This window comes from Apostichopus japonicus, chromosome 22, assembly GCF_037975245.1.
Source record: "Apostichopus japonicus isolate 1M-3 chromosome 22, ASM3797524v1, whole genome shotgun sequence".
Lineage (NCBI taxonomy): Eukaryota > Metazoa > Echinodermata > Holothuroidea > Aspidochirotida > Stichopodidae > Apostichopus > Apostichopus japonicus.
The window spans coordinates 7,635,078-7,649,878 of record NC_092582.1 but is presented as its reverse complement, the minus strand read 5'-3'; the positions used below and the strand labels follow the sequence as shown (position 1 = coordinate 7,649,878).

At 38.4% G+C, this 14,801-nt stretch overlaps 2 protein-coding genes across 4 annotated transcripts in view; both read left to right on the top strand.

Moving 5' to 3' along the window:
* The window catches only part of LOC139963609 (disabled homolog 2-interacting protein-like), a 509,980-nt gene that overhangs the window by 223,430 nt on the left and 271,749 nt on the right, over positions 1 to 14,801 (top strand). The gene's annotated exons all lie outside the window — the stretch shown is intronic.
* On the top strand, positions 1,080 to 5,660 carry LOC139963537 (uncharacterized). 3 transcript variants are annotated; one of them, XM_071964382.1, is made up of 5 exons: positions 1,080 to 1,450; positions 2,514 to 2,665; positions 3,299 to 3,361; positions 4,824 to 4,976; positions 5,435 to 5,660. In XM_071964382.1, the coding sequence occupies exons 1-5, from the start codon at positions 1,441 to 1,443 to the stop codon at positions 5,579 to 5,581; spliced, it is 525 nt and encodes a 174-aa protein (XP_071820483.1). In that variant the 5' UTR covers positions 1,080 to 1,440; the 3' UTR covers positions 5,582 to 5,660. The 3 variants fall into 3 exon arrangements, with proteins under 3 accessions (XP_071820483.1, XP_071820482.1, XP_071820484.1); XM_071964381.1 differs by lacking the exon at positions 1,080 to 1,450 and having other exon boundaries at positions 2,159 to 2,665; XM_071964383.1 differs by lacking the exons at positions 1,080 to 1,450; positions 3,299 to 3,361 and having other exon boundaries at positions 2,159 to 2,665.

Below are 14,801 nucleotides of genomic sequence, written 5' to 3'. Positions count from 1 at the left end.
TATGGCCAGATAAAACTTTATCTGCATATCTGGGATGATTCTTTATCCAGTTATATCTGGCTTTATATGGCCAGATAAAACTTTATCTGCATATCTGGATTGACTCTTTATCCAGTTATATCTGGCTTTATATGGCCAGATAAAACTTTATCTGCATATCTGGATTGACTCTACATCCAGTTATATCTGGCTTTATATGGCCAGATAAAACTTTATCTGCATATCTGGATTGACTCTTTTTCCAGTTATATCTGGCTTTATATGGCCAGATAAAACTTTATCTGCATATCTGGATTGACTCTATATCCAGTTATATCTGGCTTTATATGGCCAGATAAAACTTGATCTGGCCAGATTAAACCAGATATAAAGCCAGATCTGGGATTTCAGTAAGGGCAATTAAATCACATTAACACTGGGGTGGGTGATGAGGGGCTCTAAATACAAAAAATACCAAAAAAGATCCCAGGAAAATTCAGTGATGCACATGAAAAAACAAAGGTATCTCAGGAGAATTTTGAGGATCAAACCCCTTTCTAAATGCCACCATTTTGCATGTAGGCACCATCAGGATTTTAAAAATTTTCAAAATGGGAGGGGGACACCCCCTCCCCTTATACCCCTCCCCCCAGGACGCGGATCACTGTCACAAATTACCCGGCTCTAAAAATGGTCTGGTGACAACCCTGCTCGAGTGAATGGTTTTTTTTTCATATAAGGAACACACATTTGTGTGTTTGTGTTCATCTATTCTTCTTGCTTTGTTTTGTCTTGTTTGGTTTTGATAATTAAACTTTACGCTATTCTTTCTCATAATGGAGGGCCCTATACGTTTACAAGCGTTGTATTTGGTTTCCGTGCATGGGTTCGTGCAAAGGTCGACCACGTGGCATTTGATATTAGAATACATTTGATAAAACCGAGTTTAAATAAATGTTACGAAAATAGAAATCTTCTATATATAAATCTTTGTCGCAGTTTGATCACATCCTCTTCGCGTTGGAGAGAGAAAATTCCCCAACCACCCACCCCCTCCCCCCAAGTTGCTGGTTTGGATGGTATTGATGACTTATATGTCAAGAGATATTTGGCTATCCGTAAAAAAATGACATTAATAGTTAATGATAATGTGTGTTATATTTTTGTACTTAACATAAATATTAGACTTTCTCTAAATGTCATGCTTTTGCGTTAACCAATATCCCGGACGTAAGTAGATGTTACACCTACAAGAATATCATAAACGGAAATGTAGAAAATGATATATAAAATAAAAAAATTCAGAATCATTAATTCATTATTGTTTTACATTTCGTACAGTCCTAGACTTCACTTCATTAAATTTTTAATTCGCGAGTTAACTTTTGGAAGTTGCAACTTATAGGCTTTTGGTTCTCTCGGGCAGATTTCTCAGTTGGTTATACCATTAAAGATACTACCATGGCATTATGTAAGTATAACAGTTAGTACTTTTCAATCTAAGTTACTTCAGGCTTTTTTATTTCTTCTCAAGTTAATGCAAAAAGTTAAGCTTTTATTTGTAACTGATTGCTGAGGAAACCTGGACAGCGAGAGCTACTGAAAGGTTCAATGATTCCAGGCTCAAACCGCTCTTCACACTCCCTCCCTCTATCAATAAAAGGGAAGAAAAAAAAGAAGAAAGTTGATACTTATTATTTAATTTATTTGCGACGAGCTACCTTTTTCAACATATTCTCAAAACTAACCCCATTTCACCCCCTTTATCACCTTTGTGTCTAAACGACTTAACATTTTCCCTTTAAATCTAAAACAGCCGGTTTTATCGTGTGCAATCGCACTTAAAATACATCCAATGCCCACATGATCAACCACTTGCACCCTGTTTGAGTTGACCGAGCTTAACGGCCAATAGTCCTATATACTATTTAACCCAAATGAATGGTATAACTGAACCCTTCTACATTGCCAAACGTGATATCAATATAAATTGCTTTCATGTTGTAACTGCCTTGCCTGTTATTGAACCCCCCCCCCCGACCCCCCCCCCCCTCGAGAACTTAAAAGAAAGCATCTTTTCTTCGGACAGATATATATTGTTACGTCATAACCACGACTCATTAATGTAATTTCAGGGATATCGATAGAGTCTTTGGTTGAGAGAATCTAGGATCGCGATAAGTTTGCGGATGTAATGTACACATTTTACTCAACATTTCTTTTATTAAATAAATATCAACGAGAAACTATGACGTTGAGGAAAATCATATACACAGAATGTCTTGTTTCCTGTTCGTTTAGTCCAAATAAATATCAACGAGAAACTATAACGTTGAGGAAAATCATATACACAGAATGTCTTGTTTCCTTTTCGTTTAGTCCATATATTCAGTTACTAATTTATGTTTTATAGAATCGGTTTCATTCTATCAAACTGGGCCTTTATCATAGTTTAAGTACGGAGCAAACGCAAAGCTTTGAATAAGATAAAATCTTGCATCATCATGAAATGACTGTTTATCATATTTCTCCAGGTTTCCCAAGGTACATCATCACTTCCATCATTGCTTTATATATGATGTTTAAGGTATCTGCATCGCCAGTTACAAGACGCGACACTACCCCTGGTCTCTGTGATGCGATTGACGTATTACAAAAATCGGCCTACGACCTTTATGAACTAATGGTTTGTTAATAAAATTTAAGGATCTTTTTAATCAAATTAGGACACAGTTAGTTGTTTTATTTGCGGATGTTATACGCCGAAGCATTCCAGAACATCAACTAATTCAATGCATTGACCTGCATGATGCCAACAGCTTTCTCGTTTTACCTGTATATCCACATAAAACATAATATCTGTCAGCATACGAAACATGATTTTTCTGTAGAGAGGTAGGATACATGTTAATCACACACAAAAACCATTATAAGACCTATATTGTGCGTTGTTTACACGGAGAGTAAGTTGACCTTTATTAACATGAACTGATCTTCAACTGCCATTAATTTCGATAAGGTTCTTGTACGCACCAAAGGAGGATCTACATACCAAGTGTGAACTTCAACCAACATATTTGAGGTAGTGTGTTCACATGTTTGGGTTTCAGATACGAACAAACACACACGCACGCCATCATATTCGCATTGATCCCTTTGGCTTTTGGCAAGAATTCAAACCACAGTGTTACAGTAGGCCTACATTAAACAGATTGTTTGTACCTTCAAACTCACCGTTGTATTTTGAAATAAACATTTTGCAACAATTTGCCTCAATTTGTGTTTTTTCTTCTTCTCATTCTCCTTGGTTTCTATTCAGAGAGAATCAGGACGGACAGAGTGTGCGGATGGAATTGAAGGATTTAATGAGGGGTGGAGACAGGTGGGTTTAACGATGAGCTAAATTAAACCTCTAAATTGCCTTAGATTGTAAATTCAGGTCATTCTCGCAGAGCCATGAAGCGACCACACCCAGTGGCGGACTGGCCACACGGGCATTTGGGCAATGCCCGGTGGGCCGGTCGGCCGGTGGGCCGGTGGGCTGGGCAGCCTGGTAAAAATTACAGCCAATTTTCACAGTAGTTAATAATTAAGAATACAGACGGGCTGTGTAGAAATATCTTTTTAACTGTGGGAATCAGCTTATGAAATCACCATGTTAGTTAGTCTGTTAGTTCGTAACAAAAGAACGTGCTATTGGCAGCCCGTCCGTGCTAATATTTTTACGATAAGATATACAAGTACGGTGACCAATGCATTGTGACAGATACATAGCACTGAAAGAGAATGCAGATTTTATTAATCTGCACCTCATCCTCCAGAAAACGAAGTAAAGAAAGGTGAAATCTTATTAGATTATTTTGATATCACTCACTAGCTAATTCCTTAGAGATTATGTATGAACAAAAATGACCCACATATATACAGTAGGGTGTTTGGTTATCAAAATTAGACGAATGTTTACATCTTGAGGCGTTCATGTTGATGTCTGTGGAAAAAAGGATCTTGGCAAAACTTGACACTAAAAATATCATTGATGGTGTGGCTGCCAGAAGCAGCGAACTGCGTAGGCTCCTACTCTCGTAGACATGACATGTGCTCGTGTTATTGAACATATATGTTTTAGTGGATTTTATTTAGGTTTTTTGTTTTACATTTTTTCAAGCATGTTGTCACGAATGCTTGAAAAACTAAATTAAATCCAATTTAAAACATATATTTTCGTCTTTTTTGGTTTACGTTTTTAAATTTTCTCAGTTTAATCAAGTGTTGCTTCTGGAAATTTATTTTTGGGTCTTTTTAAAGGATCATTATTAACCTACAAATTGAGAAATATCGCACTATTTTGCATCTAGGCATTCCTTAACTTCAAAAAAATCTCAAAAGGGGAGGGGGGCACCCCCTCCCCTTCGACCCGTCCCCCAGGACGGCGACTTATGTAAGTAACATATCAATGAATTTGGCCCGGTCTAGGTGAAAAATGCCCGGGTCGGTTTTAAGACCCAGTCCGCCCCCGACTCCACCTCACCCTCACACCCTCCTCCAAATCAACGCTAAGAGATCCTTTTACTTATAGACTTTCAGCTGCTCTTTATTAGTGAATTATTAGGAGTGCGATTTTTTTCTTTCTTTACTTAACGAATTGTAACAAACTGTCAACGAAGATTACCTTATATTGTTTTTATATACCCATTCATCGAATACAGTCACCAAATTGAACAATGCAGCGTTTTAGAAAATATATCATTGTGACTTTTTCATCTGTTTGTTTGATCATCATTCATCTTCATCGTTTTATTAAATTCGTGAAATTCTCAGTATTGCTTCTATTATTCTCTTAAAAGATCGAAGGGATCTCAGCAGTATACAACACCACCAAAATGTTTGAAGCTGCTCTCGACATCGTTAGAAATCGAGAGTCCACAACTGCCATAGAAGGTTTAGCTTCTGATACGCACATACATCTCATTGACGTCATTAGAAAACTACCGAAAGAGGTATTTTAAACCATGTTATACTTATCAATATATATATATATATATATATATCAATATATAAATCATTAATATATCAATATATATATATATCAATATATATATATATATGTTAATATATATATATATATACTATATATTAATATATATACATTAACATATATATATATATATATATATATGTATGTATCTTCTTGTGACTGCCATCTGAATTATAGTATGTGCACATTGATGTTATCTCTATTTGTTAATGTATTATTGTCTTTTATACCTCATTGGAGGATACATAGAGAAAAGAATCTGAAACTGAAACTTGGTTCATGATATCTTTCCTACGCTTAGGAACGCTCGAGAGCATTTTCAAACATATTTATCGACTGTAATTGGATAGTTAGCGATATATTACTGTGTCATGTTTAATATAACAGTCTTTTTTTTTTCTTTCTCAAATTCACTTGTAGAACTTGATCGAACCCATATCGACGTTCCATTACTCCGACCCTAGTGACGCCAGCTGCACTATAGTTAAGCGAAATTTCTACATGGCTAGACAGTCACGTGATTTTTCTCGAGACATAGCATACCTCCTCGATACCGGTGGATGTTGATCACAACATCGTCAGAGATTGCGAAGTGAACTGGGTTGTTGTGAATTTACTGCTCATTCTGAACCAAAACTGTTCTATTAATCGCATATTCAAACTGTTCGTATGTTAATCTGATATATTATTAACTTATTTGAGTAAATTATATATTTATTGATTAATTAATTAATTTATTTATTTATTCAAAGTAAACCTTATGTGCCAAATGTACTAGTACTTCAAATTTAATCTCAATGTTTTCACTTGAAAAAAGTTTATTTTTACTGCATTTATTTTTACATTATTTATATCTAAGATAATATAAAAGATAATGTATTAATGTATATTTGATGAAATACAATACAATGCAAATAGTAATTCAATTTCAAGGGTTTCTGATTTCCTCCTCAGATATAATACAGTATTTATCGTTTAAGTCACCTAACATTCTTCAAGTTTGCGGGGCATAGGTTGTAGGTATAGGCGGGTGAGTTGGGGTGGGGTTGGGGGTTAGGGATCTCGGTCATCTTACGGTCATATGTTTAATGTCGAATTATTTCCGCGATCGTTACAACAAAACTAGCACATATGTGCATGGTAGAACCGATAATGCATATATGTGTACAATATTTAATATAAATGATACACATTATTGATCAGTATTGATTCAACATTATTGATCACCATCATTGTTGATCTCTTTGATAGATATAACTGGCATGAACATCCTCCCACAAACAACAGGACAATTTATTCCATTTGGTTGATAGGACGGCATTTTATGTTGCTTCCTTCACACATATATTCTTGATCAAGTCTAAATATGGCATCAACTAATATTTGTCACTTCGATATAAAGTTTATACATCAGTGTCTCCGCTATCGGAATATTCCTTTTAGACTTTGAAAGCGTTGTAAAAAACCACTGCAGGCGCTTTGAAATGTTTCGGTTAGTTCACTGACATAAAGCCAAGTAGATATAGATATTAACATATAGATATTTGTTTACAGGATAAAACGTCTATGAACGGGAAGTAATATAACGCGGGTGTGGGAAATTACCGGCAAGTTACAAGAAATAGCCAACATTGTAGTCTGAAATTACGGGATGGTGGGAATAGTAAGGGCATTAAAACAAAGACAACCCCTTCTTCCCCACCCCCCCTTCACCCTCGACTTGGAACTTCCATCTTTACTAGAACTCACCCATGTGGCCTTCTAGCTCGAATGAGATCTCAATAATGGGACACTGTTTACATGGTGAGCATTGATGGAATAAATGCACATCCGTAAACAAATATTAATAAGACACAATATAAGTTAGTTCTTTATAAGTAGCTGGAAACTGAAGTTAGTGTTAATGTAGAGGTCTGAACGTGTTCTGGTAGGGTCAGACGGGAGCTGTCCTGGTGTTATTGAAGCCGTCTCCGATGTATGGGATTTGGGGGATCCTCTCTACAAATAAATTAACAATTATGACGTCAAACGAGGCATTTTGAAGCAAATTTAGACTATTAATTATGTCTTAATAAATAAAACTTAACGTAAGATTTTATTAATAAATATTTTGTGTAAGAAGGCGGTAGGGGGGGGGGTGGCTGTGAGGGTACAACCGTATGGCAGTGGTCCACTTCTTACCCGACAGTTTGCAGAAATCCCCCAACTGAACCGGAGGTTGGAACCATGTCCCATGGTCGGTGCCGTCCCATTAGGCAAGCGTTTAACCTTTGTACATGTAGACTGTGTATGACGAAGTTTCGACGTTATATTTCGAAGACTTTTAAGATGCTTTCTTTCTCGAAAATTATATTTTTGATCTTCAAATCTCTCTGTTTTTATATCGACTTTTTAGTAAGATTGTTACTTTTCATGACTAACTTTCCATACAGATACTGCGCCAAAGTGCCTAAGACGTACTGTATATACATGCGTAGACCTAATCACAACTATATTTACACAATTTAATCATAGATGTATAGGAACAGGGGGCAGAGGTATAGTGGAGTGAAGTTTTCTCCCTTTTTTTTTTGGCATTTGCCCTTGGAACTTTGGTCAGATCTGGAGGAATAATGCGACGATCCCAGCTGCATCCAAACATTTGGATCCGTTGCATTTAAGTTCTCAGTCTCATTTCTGATCGCAAAGAATCGCATCCAAGTCAATATAGATAGTTTTTTTTAAGGAAAAGTCGCCCAGGAAAGAATCTGGGCATGAAACCAAACTACCAAACGACTGATCCGCTCTCAACCCCAGTCCCCATACATCGGTACTGTGACTGTGTGATCATCGTCGGGTGTATCACCATTCCCCTCGAAAGGGAACATATACTACACATAATCTTAGCCAAAAGGCCGATATAGATAGTGTCTCGCTACACAAATGGTATAGTATATAATGACAAAAAGCGAGTAGGTAGGGTATATATACTAGTATTGATCGTTTAATACTCAGCTCAGACGTTATCGATCGATCGAAGTTTATACAGTCAGGAGAGCCGGGACTCCGCCGGGCTCGGGGGACAGTGGACACGATCCCCAATTTTGTGAAAACCTTAAAAATGCCTCCTATGGAAATAATAGTATTTTTCCCTTATCATTTTTGGGGGGTGGGGGGGGGGTGGATTCAAAAGTTCCTTTCAAATGGTTATTTAAAAGGTACAATTTTGTTTACTTTTTTTTAAACTGTAAATTTAAAAGTAAATAACGCATATTTTTAATTGTTATGCGGATTATACGGAAGGTCTGTTTGTCAGTTTGCAGTCCCACTGCCCCAACTTTTTACCCCCTCCTTTCCCTCTCCCCAGAATAAACCTCTTCCATTGCCCCTGTAGTTGTTGGTATCTGCGTAACCGTAAAGAACATCACGTCACAAATGACCCATCGGGGGTTACGATAGTTGAACTGAGTGACCGGAGTAATTGCCATTAGTACGGAAATACTAACCACATATATGATTAAATCGAGGTCGATTATATTCAAAACTATCATTATTTATAAACTTATATGCAAATAACTCTCAATTCTCTCTATATGACAAATCTTACCTATAGGCCTAACCTCAAACCAATAATTGCAAGCTAAATCCAGAACCGCCTCATTTGTTTCTATCAGAAATTAGGTTAGACAGCTTTCGTCGAGACTCCTTCATTTGCTCTCAAGTAGACGGGCCTTTGGAGGAGGAGTTATTATAGAGCACATTCATTGGACCCAATTTGAAAGAAGGTAAATTATCTCTTCTTGAACTGGGACACAAACAATATCATATAATCTCTTTTGATGCCTACCCTCTCGTGCTAACCCATTACCCAGTATACCATCGCCACAACAGCCCCATTCGAATGGAAAGTAATTACCTTTTTTTCAAGTGGTAGTGAATTATTCTAAAGCATTCACCTTCTTATCTGGGTATCACTACTGCAGCATGACGTTTCTTGTTTTGTGGAAAAGGAATACAAAACAAGCATCTATTCACTGACAGAAAATCTTACAGACCTGAAATTAGATAACCCACGAAGTCATTTTAACCAAATTATTCCTGCTTCAAAACTGTTATCGTCGCTCGAGAATGCGCTGGTTGGCAGTTTTGTTTAGCTTTCTATCGTATAGTGGAATTCAAAATTGGTACGGAATAAACCTGTGTTTGATAATGTGTATATATATGATTAGAATGTTTGTCAGGAAAACTTAACTTTAATTTATTTCGCTTGAATACTGGATATAGGAGAGGAGTTCTGTGTATTGCCTCTCCGTTGAAGTTTCGGTAAGTATAAATTATAGACATTCAATTTCCGGAAGACGATTTAGACTAGTGTGAATAACAATTTGCAAGTGTACTATTTGAATTAAAAGTGTCAGTTTCGAGGAAATAAAAAAAAAGGTAAGTTTCCTTGGACGATTTTACACCAATGACTTTACACCAATTTTACACTTGGAAGATTTTACACCGATGGACGAGCCAATTAACCCAGTAGTCTTACTGACGTCTGGATTTATTAACGCGAGGAACTGATACACGAAGTATGGGGGTGGGGTGGGGTGGGGGAGGTAGTACTGGACGGCGAGACGAGCAACGTAATAAACGCAAAGGATAACGCATTGACATCCCGATTGGTACCCGCACTTTAATGTATACGAATGTCTGCCCATGATTGTCCAAACGCAATTCTTGTTTTGTACCTTTTGAAGTTCAAGAACTGAGTGTGGACATCAATAGCGGTCATATCATTCCATCACTGAAGCTATTTACAGCCATTGACCTTTGCCAGCCTTTTTACGGGGAATAACCGTGATATCATTTTGACGGAAGTGAACTCAATATGGCTATATCAACCGTGGGTGACTGCTAGCTTCAATTCTATATTGAATGTCATTTCAGAGACACGTGCCATTAAATGTTACTCCAGGCGCGTGTCCAGGGGGGGCGTTGGGGCGCGCGCCCCCAGGATAAGAAAAGGGGGAGAGAAAAAAAGAGAGAAGAAAAAAAGGGAAAAAAGAGAGGGGGGAGAGGAGGAGGAGAGGAAGGAAGGGAAAAGAAAAAGAAGAAAGAGAGAAAATGGAGAAAAGGAGGGAGAAGAACAAAAACGCCAAGACACCGGGAAGAAAAAGAGGAACAGTGACATAATTACAACGCTGATCCATATGATATACACAAGGTAGCCAATGACGGATCGAGGATTTCGGAATGGGCGTGCGCCTCAACCTACCCCTTACACCGACAACTCCATTTTTTGACGTTTCCATTTTTCCTCTCTCACTAAAGTATATATATACTATATATGAATATCATAACGCATGTGTGTGTATGGACGCCTTAAACAATTGTACAATTGTGCGATGAAACAAACTGTGGCTCGACCGAGTCGTCGGGGAACATGACGCATTTCGGTATTAGACCAGGATCTATGTGCGAACTGCACTAGACATATGTCCTTCAATGCAACACTGCCATCCAGAGATATATAGAATATTATACAAACCGACCTGAATGCTATTGTACGGAAGCTTAAAAGTACCATCAACATAAGAAAACTTTGCCCCAATAAGTCAACATTTGTCAGTAAATTGTTTAGATAACAAGATAATATCTTATCAAATATCAGAAAATTTTTGGATTGCTCTGTTGCTTTAACAGAACAACCAAACATTTTTCTGCGAAATGTTCAATTGACAATTTATCAGATCTCGTCAATTCAATGTTTTTCTGAAAATGTTCAATTGTTCACTTCATTCCAACTGAGTAATTCAAACATTTTCTGCAAAATGTTTAATTGACAACTTATCATGCCTCGTCAATTCAACATTTTTCTTAACAATATTTAATTGTTAACTTCATTCAACTGAGCAATTGAGCAACTTTCTGCAATTTTTTTAATTGACAACTAATCGTATCTCGTCAATTCAATATTCTTCTGCAAAATGTTTAATTGTTCACTTCATTCCATCTGAGCAATTCAACAAATTTCTGCAAAATGTTTAATTGACAACTTATCATATCTCGTCAACTCATATCAGTGAGCGTGAAAATGGCGTTCCCAGGATGAACAGCCTCCAAACTGTATATGTGTGTATAGTCATAGGCGTAGGAGCCCAATTTGATTTGGGGGTAGGGGAAATTTTGGAACAATTGCTATCTGGTGCCAGTGGCGGAGATTTCTTGTCAGAAGTGGGGGGGGGGGGGGGGGTTGCAGGCCATTGATGAAATAAAAAGTCATAACTGCTGGCTCACTATCTAAGTGGAGCGCCACCATAAGTTGGCGCGAAGTGCACAAGAATCTTTTGGCAAATATTGCCTCCCAGATTGCAGTAAATGGCACTGCCCAGGCCTTGAAAAGCTGCATTTAACCAGGGGCGTATGCAGGATTTTCCAACCCGGGGGGCGCGTATTACTTTCTACGCGGAGTGCCACCATTGGTTGGCGCGCAGCGTACAAGCAAATTTCTGGTTTTGGTACCCCCAGATCACCGGAAATGGCACTTCTCGGGCTTGAAACTGACCAACCATATGTACACTTTTGCCTGAGAACCAAGTATTTCCAAATACCCTTTTTTCTCATCTATAACCTTTTTGAAGATTGTCACCAGTCACACATCATGTTCGACTTCATCACATATCCTGTGGATCATTGCTTTTGTAGGTGATTCTTCATCGCGGCCCACAGTATCCGTCAGCCCCACTGTTCAGAATTTGAAAATTCACAATTCTCGTGAATAAATTCACTTCAAAACATACCCATAATGTTGCACAAAATATCATCTATGGACAACCGATATAGAAAAAACCTCCTTCAAAACCTAACAGACGGGTCAAAATTGCACGAGTATGATGAAGTATGATGAAGAATGTTGGTTAGGGAATTTTCGAAAATTCAGACCGCAATTAAAACATTTCGTTGATGGAAATAAAAATATACCAGATATTTCCAAAACCGAACACTATACACACATCGACAGTTTTGAGCATGGGCGCAGATCAGTGTTGGATAATGGTGGGGACGCGTGTATGCTCTCTGATACTATCTAAGCGGAGCGCGACCATGGGTTCGCGCGTAGCGTACGATTTTTTGGGCAAATATACCTCCCAGATCGCCGGAAATAACACTTCCCAGACCTAATGATGCTCCTAAACCTCCTTAAGTTTTAGATCTCATGGCTTAGAAATTTGGTTTGGAGAAATACATGGGCGTCTGCAGAAAGAAAATCAGGGGTCAAATAATCCAAGTAGACTTTTGTATATACGATGGGTCTGGGGTCCTCTCCCAGAAAACAAATATAGACTGCCGCAAATGCGATTTCCGTCCTATATTTAACAACTGTGGATACAATACAATAAAATGAGAACTGCTGCATGTCATTTGCACAATGCTGGATCAAACTGCGCCAAAGTTCAATACAGGGGAACTTGAAATGCAGCTATTGGTCAAGACAAATTGGTGGGGACACGGTATATCATGTCCCCACTACTGAAAAAGTTGGTGGGGACGCGTCCCGCTGTCTTCACCAGGATCTGCGCCCATGGTTTGGAGGCTGTTTATCGTGGAACGCCATTTTCATGCTCACTGATATGATGTGATATCTGCTGTTTGCTTTACAAATTCGAATAATTTTGTCACTGTTCCTCTTTCTCTTCCCGTTTTCCCGTATTTTCTACTCCATCCTTTTCTCCTTTTCTCTCTTTCTTCTTTTTCTTTTCCTTCCTTCACCTCGTTGAAGTTGGCAAGTGTATACAGTTCCAAAGCTATTCAACAGCAACAAAACGTTATTTTGTGTATGTCTGTTGTGGGGTGAAGTTAGCGCTATGAGCTACAAGTTCCAATGCGCAAGGTGGGGGAAAGGGGCTAGAAATAATGTGTGGGTCAATTCTAACTCGGTTTTCGGTCGTTAATTGTTGATGTAGCCTACCAGGTAAAAGGTTGACATGACTTTAACAATTTCAAATTCAATAATTTGATTTATTATGCCATTTGGAGCACATAACATAGGCTATAACAGAACATTACTGGCTAAAACTAGGGGGGGTTGATTGTGTGGGCCAACCCCCCCTCTTCAAAAAGTGGGGGGGTTAAAACCCCCCCCAACCCCCCCTGTTTCTCCGCCACTGTCTGGTGCAATGTTTTCCCAGTTTGATCATTATCATATATGATATTATCGGCAGATTTTGTTTCCGGTTTGAATTATTCTTTTACATGAAGGATATGAAAAAAATATCAGATATTTCCGAAACCGAACACTACACACATATACAATTTGGAGGTTGTTCATCCTGGAACGCCGTTTTCATGCTCACTGATATGATGTGATATCTGCTGATTGCTTTACAAATTCGAGTAATTGAAATGAGACTGAAATAAATAACTTTCATCTGTTTATTGTGCAATGCCCCACATTTCGAAAGTTGCAGTTTCAAGTTCATTACACACTGAAGGCTTCGATTTTCTATCTGCCTTCAGTTTAGGGAAGATCTTTGGATTTTCATACCTAGATATCGCTAGATATTGCTTGATATCCATACAGTATAGTGTCCTTGTGGAATTTTTCGGGGGAATTGCAAAATCGGGAGTGGTCACACTCCATGCAGGTAAGTGGCAAACTCTAGACGTCACTAATACACAACCCGATCACTTGTTATCGATGAAGTGGTGTGTTGTCGGATTTTGTCAAGGTCTTGGTACTACGGGCGAGGGTCATTAATTCAGTTTCGTAACACATCGGGAAGCGATAAGAGGGGTGGGGCGTAGGGTTGTGGGGCGCGCGGTTTTCATGCAGATGGGAACAATCTCCAGAAGTGATGGGTGCGTCCCCCCCCCATGATACGCCCTTGGATCCACTACCAGATATTCACAGGAGATGTGCTCAATTTTCCAATCACATGCGGAATTTATTTTTAGATTCATTGTACGAGTTACGGTACTAGGTTTAGGGTAACAATTAGCTTTTAGGTCGGAGTGTATAACATTTTATCTCTGGATGGCAGTGTTGCATCGAAGGATATATATCTAGTGCAGTTCGCATATAGATCCTGGTCTAATACTGAATGTTCGAGACCAGTCACAATTGGTTTCATAGCACAATTGTTTAAGACGTCCATATACACACACACGCGTTATAGACCATATATAGTATTTATATATATATATATATATATATATATATATATATATATATATATATATATATATATATATACATTAGTGAGAGAGAGAAAATTGAAACTTCAAAAATGGAGTTGTCGGTGTAAGGGGTAGGTTGAGGCGCACGCCCCTACCGAAATCCTCGATCCGTCACTGGCTACTCTGTGTATATAATAGGGATCAGCGCTGTAATTATGTTACTGTTCCTCTTCCCGTTGTCTTGGCGTTTTTCTTCTACTCCCTCCATTCTCATTTGCTCTCTTTTCTTTCCTTTTCCCTTCCTTCCTCCTCTTTCTTTTCCCCTCGTTTTTCTCTCCATTTTTCTTACCAGGGGGCGCGCGCCCTCAACCACCCCCCCCCCTGGATACGCGCCTGCTTATTGCATATGCTCATACTGGCAGCTAGGGGTGAGATTCAAGGGTCTTTAAATGCCCCTCGTATAAGTAAGGGGGGGGGTGGGGTGTTAAACTTTATTGTTAATATCCATTTTCATCGGAATTTGCATCGTGTAAGGTAATACATCGTGTTGATTGCACTCCTTTAATCTGGAGAGGAACAATTTCACGAATTTTCAAGGTCGGCTTAGAACTCATTGATTGCACCCTTTGTACTCGCTCAA